Source organism: Helianthus annuus, chromosome 10 (assembly GCF_002127325.2).
Source record: "Helianthus annuus cultivar XRQ/B chromosome 10, HanXRQr2.0-SUNRISE, whole genome shotgun sequence".
In the NCBI taxonomy this organism is placed as follows: domain Eukaryota; kingdom Viridiplantae; phylum Streptophyta; class Magnoliopsida; order Asterales; family Asteraceae; genus Helianthus; species Helianthus annuus.
The window spans coordinates 164,173,627-164,181,935 of record NC_035442.2 but is presented as its reverse complement, the minus strand read 5'-3'; the positions used below and the strand labels follow the sequence as shown (position 1 = coordinate 164,181,935).

Sequence of the window (8,309 nt, the reverse complement as noted above, 5' to 3'; positions counted from 1 at the left end):
TTGTTTGTGATTTGATTAAATTGGCTATAGATGTTGATGTAATTTGATAGAGAGGGAACTTAGATTTGTATTTGATGATGATTGTGGTGATCTGTATGTTTGGATCAATCATATACTTCACATTTGTTGAATGCAAGTTTGTAATGTATGTTGTTAGCAAAACTAGGTTTGAGTTATGCTTTATATTTGAAGATTGGAGATATAATCTAAATCTAAAATATCTAAATAAGTACTACAATTTCATTTTAGAATATTTTGTTTTTAGTTAGATCAATTTTTCTCAAGTAAACAAGTTAATTTACTTATTAGTTGATGTTTATGGATTCTTGTTTGGTCACATGTTTGAAGTGTGATTACTAGTCATTATTATTAAGGGTTGCATTTTGAAAGGATGAGTGAGCAGTACTGCAGTAGCATATTTTGATTAGTATTTTTTTAGCACACTGATGTGTATTGCTTATGATAATATTTGCTTATTTGTTTGATAATTCTTATCATCATTTGTTGTGTTTTGCCCAACCCAACATGTTAAAATTCCGATTCATGGAAATCGAAGATTGGGCTGGTGGATCGAGTGATTCAGAGGTATCTTCACCTGAGAGTGACTATAAGGACCATTGCTATGCATATGGTGATTTACCCAAGTTACAGTTTAGGTACTTTTGAGTGTTTTTTTCTTGTATGAACACGCGGAACAACACTGGAATGCCTATAACTGGCATTAAACACGCGTAACCAACGGTACGCGCGCGAACTTTCGATTGAATGCTGGTAACTGGCGCTGGTTACTCGTGCAAAGCCGGTTTCGCGTCAAGCGCTGCGTTAAGCCTTACCGGTGTCAAGTTACTCCCATTACATGGTATCGAACACGCATTTTCCATCTCCGTTACACGTGCCCGAGAAAAACGCCTAACAGATGCATCATTATGCCTAAACGACAGACTCAGTTACATGTCGAGTGGCTAGTTAAGTGCGTGCCGGGGCCGAGTAACGTGTCGCCAGACGAGCGTTTCCTGGCTCTGGTACATGTAATCGGCTCTACACGCATATCTGGCTTTTAAACATGCGTAAACCGAGGCATGATCGCGTGTAACTGGTGCCAAAAACCAGAAAGTCAGAACCTAGAAGCTGTACAGTAATTTCAAAATAACCATTTTATAAATCAAACTGTTCTGACCAGAAATTCGCTCCGATCCGAAACAAAATAACCCTTTATTGAATCAACTCGTTTTAACCAGCAATTCAAACCCACCTGACCCGACCCGACCCGTTTGCCAAACCTATTTTTGTAGAGTAAATATTAGATTATCAAACTAGATGAAAGCCATTAATTTTTAATAGAATTTAGACCCCACATAGTATATAATTTTTAAGCTCATCTTGATCCGAACCATCCTGACCCGTTTCTTAATCAGTCCATCCTGACTCGACAACCAACCTAATTCAACCGGCCCATTTTGCCACCTCTAGTTTAAAGATATATTTTGGCTTTTTAAGTAAATGATGTGATATGATGAGCATCCATAATCAAAGAAGGCATAGTTCTTATGAAGCTCATTATTGTATTCCAACTTTTTTGAACATGTTTCATAATTTGTAGGTTTTTGGCAAAGATCAGGGCACTAGAACTGTTCGATGATGACGATGAAAAATGTATTCCATCCGAAGATATTTACAAGAAGGTTGGAGGAGGTGTAGGTGGATCTTCATGGGAGTCATTTGAAGTATACAGGCACCTCAAATCTTTAGGTTATATAATTAAAAGACATGATGCTTGTGCGTTTAAAGCAATCAAGGGGTCGTGGGTTCGATCCTCATTTATGCCCGGTTTTTGGGCGATTTTTTTGAAATTTTAATTCTTTTATTTTGCAGTTAAATTGTTTAAATTATCTTTTTTTTCTTGTTGGTCAAGACTCAAGTGGAATAGTGAAATACTATATGAATTGTTACTTTTGTTTGATTTGGATTTGTATGCTCTATGGTTTGCTATGTATCTTGAGATTATTTGGATCTATGTTAATTCTGTTATCTTTGCAGATTGTTTGATATGTACATGTATTACCCAATCAGGGGCGGACTTACCCCTAGCCCAAGGTGGGCGGGCGCAACCCCGGGAAAAAAAAATTTAGTGCAATTTTCCGTTGAAAATCCCGTCCGCACCCCTTGGATTTTTTCGTCCGCACCCCTTGAATTTTTTCATCCGCACCCATTGAGATTTTTCGTCCACACTCCACACACCTTAGGTAAAAAATGTTATCGATTTATATTTTAAATTTTTTTAGTAAACTCTATTTAAAAAAAAAAACTACCTAAATTATATAAACTTATAGTACCCAACTTAACCCAATACCTTAACCCACTATTTCATTAAACATAATTAGCCCAGTAACTACTAGCCCATTAACCAAACTCAACCTAAGTTCAAACTATAATAATTAAAATAAGCCCAATAGTCCCTTAGAATTCCTCCCGCCCTCCCTCTGTTGGGCCGTCTCCTGCCAGCGATCATCGAACACAACAGCAACCACAATAGCACGTCATCAGCAGCCGCGAACCACCGCCGTCCGACACCAAAGGGTAACAAAATTCTTAAATAGGTTTGAAATTTCATGTGTTTTGATGTTGTTTATGGTTGTTTAGATGATTTTTAGGGTGATTATGTTGTTTAGATGATTTTTAGGGTGATTACACACGATTTCTAGGGTTGAACATTAAAATTGAAACATTATGTTATGGAGCGATGAACTTATGGATCAATTTGTTTGTGATATGAACCATGAGTAGGGACGTTATGGCGCGATTTCTTTTGTTTTACATGACCCGACCCGACCCGACACGACCCGAACCGACCTGATACGAACCGATTTTTTTACTTATATACCTAGGGCCTAAAATTTTTAAAAATGTTCCGCACCCCTATGGAAAAATTCTTGGGTCCGCCACTGTACCCAATAAAACTTAATTCACTATATTTGTCCCTTACAAATATTAATTCATTACATTTTGGCGTGTTTGACCCGTTTCGCTTTAAAATGCTATATTATTACATGCTATATAATTAAAATTTTAAATCTAATAATAGATAAATAACAAATTATTAAGAAAAATTATTACATATAAATAACTAATTTATATACAATACGTTTTGGTTTATGTATTGTTTGATTAGATTATGTGTTACTTGGATTTTCTTTTAAATGGGAAATTAATAAATATTGGACTATTAAATATTATGTCGTGAGCTTTTTATCAACCAATCATGCCCCGATCACCTTGTCCGTTGCGGGTCGGGTTGTGAAAGACTTCCTACCTTAGCTTTCCTATTGGTGGGATTTACTGAGTATGATGATACAAAACTCTTACAACAAAAAGTCATATATGGCTTAATGGACGATAGTGGGCCTTATTTGATCACAATGGACACTAGTATGTCATAGAGTTGTATAAATTGGTTAATTTCAATAATTGGTTTAGTTAATCGGTATAACCGGTCAATTGAAACAGTCATTTAGGTCCATTGATGGTTATGTGGGTTCTTAAAGGTCAATTAGGCCCAATGAAGGTCAGTTAGGGTTGTTGAGCTCAATGATTGTCAATTAGGCCCAATGACGGTCAACTAGACCCAACGATGGTAAACTAGGTTCAATGAAGATAAGTTAGAGTTGTTGAGGTTCAGTGATGGCCAACTACTCTATCATCGTGTCTGGCGATTCGTTATTGTTCTTCTATGAAAAGTACTCTAGCTTTACGTTTTCTATATGATAAATATTAAATTAATCTGATTAAAAGTCATAAATTAAATTAAACTGATTTAGTTCGTTTCTTTTTTCATTAGCTGACTCCCTTTTTATATGCTATGAATAATGTTTACAATTTCTATGTGGACGACATGTTGTTTGTTTATAGAGTCTGAAGAATACAATTGCAAATTCTTGTTAGTCTATAAGGGGGTGTTTGATTCGTGGAATGTGTAGAATTGGAATTGGAATCCCTATGGGAATTGGAATTTGATGGATTCCTTTGAAATCCATAGATATGTTTGGTTGATAAATGTATTAATGGAATTAGAATTTAAAAATACCAAAAAAGACAAAATTACCACTAGTTATAAACAATTGGCAAAAGTTTTAAAAACAACTATCTTAGATAAAAATTAAAAAAAAATCCAAAAAATTATAAAAAGTTATAAAAATTCAAAAAAAATCTAAAAATCATAAAAAATTCTAAAAAATTCAAAACAAATACTAAAAATTCAAAAAAAACTAAAAAACAATAAAAAACCAAAAAACTTCTAAAAAATCAAAAAAAGAAATCTAAAAAATAATAAAGAGTTCAAAAAATTCTAAAAAATAAAAAAAATCTAAAAAATAATAAAAAAAATCCAAAAAAGTCTAAAAAATCAAAAAAAAATTCTAAACAATAATAAAAAAATCCTAAAAATTCAAAAAAATATAAAAAATAATAAAAAAGCAAAAAAAAAGCAAAAAAAATTCTAAAAAACAATAAAAAGTTCAAAAAATTTTAAAAATAAAATAAATTATAAAAAATCAAACAAGAAACAAAAAGGTAATAAAAAAATCCAAAAAATTCAGAAAAAATAATAAAAAAAATCCAAAAAATTATAAAAAATCAAAAAAAATCAAAAAAAATCAAAAAATAACAAAAAATCCAAAAAATTATAAAAAATCGAAAAATTCAAAAAATTATTTTTATGATTTTTTTTATTTTTTATATTTTTTATTTTTTAGAATTTTTTGGATTTTTTTTTATTTTTTAGATTTTTTTAAGGTTTTTTAGATTTTTTATTAATTTATTGTTTTTTATAATTTTTTTTATTTTTTAGAATTTTTTGGATTCTTTTTATTTTTTGGATTTTTTTAGAATTTTTTGTTTTTTATATTTTTTTGGATTTTTTATTATTTTTTTGATCTTTTAAAATTTTTTGGATTTATTTTATTTTTTAGATTTTTTAGAACTTTTTTCATTTTTATAATTTTTTGGATTTTTTAATTTTTTATTATTTTTTGATTTTTTAGAAATTTTTATTTTTTGGATTTTTTATTATTTTTTTGATTCTTTTGGATTTTTTAGAATTTTTTGGATTTTTTATTATTTTTATATTTTTTAGATTTTTTTTTAATTTTTAGATTTTTTTGGGTTATTAGAATTTTTTTGGGTCTTTTGGATTTTTTTTTCAGATTTTTTTTGGATTTTTTAGATTTTTTGTAGAATTTTTATTATTTTTTTATTTTTAGAGTTTTTTTTTATTTTTTAGAATTTATTTTATTTTTTAGAATTTTTTGGATTTTTATTATTTTTTTTCTTTTTTAGAATTTTTTATTTTCTAGAATTTATTGGATTTTTTATTTTTTTTTATTTTTTTGGATTTGTTAGATTTTTTTATTATTTTTTGGTTTTTAGACAAAAATGAAAGAGGCAAGGGGTCATTTCCGTAACTTTGGAAACATTCCCGTGGTTTTTTAAACTTTCCTTTGAAATTTAGAAGGAATCTGAATTCCATTAGATAAGGGATTTTGTTGGAATTGAAATTCAATTCCCTTCAACTAATTTGTCCAACCAAACACACAAAGGAATGGAATTCAAATTCCAATTCCCTTGAAATCCTATAAATTCCTGTCAACCAAACAGGCCCTAAGTGTTCATGTTGGTACAGTATTAACAACACAGATTGGGGATTAATATTTTGGATGATGTAATATTATCCCACATGTTTTAAGGTTATTGTTAGTCCCTAATATGTTTTTTTTGTTGAAAAATATGTCAAACGCATTCAATCGGCTATATAGCTCTCGTTTAGAGGCGCGGGCCATGGAAGATAGTCCCCAACGTTTAGAATTTAGTAATCAATAGTTTGTTTAGTAAACAAGCCCGAGCTTCACTTATTGAGCTCGAGCCTGGTCGATCTCGGGCTCGGCTCGTTTGCACCCCTACTTTTGGTCAAAAACAAGGTATGTTAATTTTCTAGTAAAAAGACTATCTATTTACCAATAAACCAAAAAAATATATTTTTTAATAAAATAAGGTGATTTGAAGCAGTTTTATTTTATTTTAATAAAACAAGGTGCTTTAAAGCAGTTTTATTTTAAATTGTTTTAATTGTTTGACCCGTCATCAATATAAAATTAAACCGGACAATAAATAAATGATCTCTCTTTCCACATTTTCCCTCAAAAACAATCTTTTAGGAGTCAAGAACACTTCAAGAAATTAGCTAAGTAGATCCCAGTATTTTTTATTCAAGTTAAATCAAGAAATTGGCAGCATTTGTTCGAAGTTTACAGTGTAAATAAGATGAGTTGATCATTTAATTGAATTTTGAAGTTTAATTAGTAATTGTACTGTAAAGAATAAAGAATAAACTAATGTAGAAGATGTAGATGAGATAGCGAGAACCAAAAAAACCTATTTGTACTTCTTGTTAAAAGAAATTGGTTTTCTACAGCTAAGTTTGTGATTTGTATATGTAGGCTTTAAGAGTGATTAAGTATTCTGTGGGGAAGTCTGGTGTGGAATTTTGGAGGGAAATGCAAAGGAACTCAGTGGCTGTTCGGCAACTAGTTCACTATAAAGGACAACCGGATCTTTTAAAGGGTAATGCACTTAATAAGTCCGTTAGGGAAACTGCACAGGAGGCTTTAACAGCTATTTTTGCTGGTGAAGACAACAATAAACCGCCACAAACCAAAGGTCTTGCACGGCGGATTGAAGGTTTCGGTAATACCAATTATAACATGCCACCGTCTGAGGATAAGAAGTCATTTCTTAGTGAAGTGGTTGGCATTGGAAGCACAACAATTAAGCTTGGTTTGAATAGTATAGCACAAGCTCAAACCCCTAAAAACGACACGGGAACTTATAGGAGCCCGAATTTGCGAAGATCATTGACTAATGAAACTAGTTACAATGATAACAATCCGTTATCAACAAATGCTTCCGGACCATGGAGTCAGGATAATAAAATAAGTCAAACGTATATTAACAATGGGAGTGCAAGCTCAAGTTATTCACAGGAAAAGAGCCGTGAAAAGAGGTTATTAGAGACCATTGTTACATCTGGTGGTGTTCGTCTTCAACCAACTCGCGATGCCATTCAGATGTTTCTTTCGGAGGCCACAAAGTTGAATGCTTTAGCTTTGAGTCACGCGTTAGAAGTCAAGCTCCAGTCGCACATGTGGCAGGTTCGTGTTAAAGCTTTGTAACTGCTAATCAGTAACTACCATGCTTATTCTGATATATGTTTTTTATTTTTATTTTTAATTTTATTTTTATTATTGAATAGCTAAAGAACAATGGGCTACCCAAATGGATTGGTATCACAAGGGAAGAAACCTCTTTTCTCATTTAGGGTTATCACAGATGTGCAGTATGCCGACATTCCTGATGGTCGATTGTTTCTTGGCGTTCCTAGATATTACAGAAACAACAAAAGGAAAGGTGATTTCGTTATCTGATTGATTCTCACTACAGATACAAAAAATTATAGTAGTTTTTTGAAAGAATTTGTTTCTTATAGTTAAGTTGGTGAATAAAACTTCTTTTAATTGCCCCATTATCTATGTCTATGACTATGTTTTATTATCTAAACTTCTTTTAATCCTTAATTTAGAGGAAATAGAGAGGATATACACATCAGGAGGGAGTGTGTGCGAATCAGATGATGAGCCAGGAGTGTCTAGGATCTGAGCTTCAATCGACGAGACACCAGAAGGTCTAGGACTCGCGCTTTCAAGAGCTTTCGGTGACTTTTTTGTTAAAGATTTCGGTCTTATTTCCGAGCCTGACGTGATGCAAAGAACCTTAACCACACGCGATCGTTTGGTTATTTTGGCAACTGATAGGGTATGGTACTCCTACATCATACATTTATATACATGGTTGCATTATTAAAGTGATTATTAGTTGATTTTAGATTTATATGAATAACAATATGCATGTTTTCGTCATATGTAGAGGTTATACAGCCCTATTATGTCATCAGGGGGAATTGTTTGAAAAGGCCGGCATACAGTTTCAGAGTTGTGGTTCTTAAGATCATTTGCTGCAGGAGACACTGTTAGTACATTCATGTCTATAGCCTTCGTCAATCCGAGCCGTAGCGAGAAACAGAAGAAAGCGAGATTAATATTGTTATAATTAGTGATAACTAGACAAAAGGCAAGGTGACATAATTGTAATAATGAGAAATCTCATTAAATGCCTTAGACTATAAATAGGGAGTTTTATGTTTAGTTTAGAACTTTTGTCACATTTGTCATTTGGAGCTTTCTAGATCTAGAGAGAGAATCTAG

At 31.8% G+C, this 8,309-nt stretch overlaps 2 protein-coding genes across 2 annotated transcripts; both read left to right on the top strand.

The window, feature by feature from the left end:
• The first annotated feature begins 543 nt into the window (after positions 1 to 543).
• LOC118482743 lies at positions 544 to 1,909 on the top strand. Its single transcript, XM_035978391.1, has 2 exons — positions 544 to 656; positions 1,601 to 1,909. Exons 1-2 carry the CDS (start codon positions 544 to 546, stop codon positions 1,854 to 1,856), a joined length of 369 nt encoding a protein of 122 aa, XP_035834284.1. The 3' UTR covers positions 1,857 to 1,909.
• A 1,611-nt stretch (positions 1,910 to 3,520) lies between these two features.
• Positions 3,521 to 7,862, top strand: LOC110883168 (protein MODIFIED TRANSPORT TO THE VACUOLE 1). The gene is made up of 4 exons (XM_035978390.1): positions 3,521 to 3,562; positions 6,489 to 7,199; positions 7,301 to 7,455; positions 7,628 to 7,862. The coding sequence occupies exons 1-3, from the start codon at positions 3,521 to 3,523 to the stop codon at positions 7,364 to 7,366; spliced, it is 819 nt and encodes a 272-aa protein (XP_035834283.1). The 3' UTR covers positions 7,367 to 7,455; positions 7,628 to 7,862.
• The last annotated feature ends 447 nt before the right edge of the window (positions 7,863 to 8,309 follow it).

What these genes read in the sequence shown, in the direction of transcription:
- LOC118482743 (XM_035978391.1), top strand. Translation starts at nt 544, where the DNA reads ATGGAAATCGAAGATTGGGCTGGTGGATCGAGTGATTCAGAGGTATCT. An exon ending in TTACCCAAGTTACAGTTTAG is followed by an intron (nt 657 to 1,600) that starts GTACTTTTGAGT and finishes CATAATTTGTAG; the next exon opens with GTTTTTGGCAAAGATCAGGG.
- LOC110883168 (XM_035978390.1), top strand. Translation starts at nt 3,521, where the DNA reads ATGGTTATGTGGGTTCTTAAAGGTCAATTAGGCCCAATGAAG. An exon ending in GTCAATTAGGCCCAATGAAG is followed by an intron (nt 3,563 to 6,488) that starts GTCAGTTAGGGT and finishes TTGTATATGTAG; the next exon opens with GCTTTAAGAGTGATTAAGTA. An exon ending in TCCAGTCGCACATGTGGCAG is followed by an intron (nt 7,200 to 7,300) that starts GTTCGTGTTAAA and finishes ATTATTGAATAG; the next exon opens with CTAAAGAACAATGGGCTACC.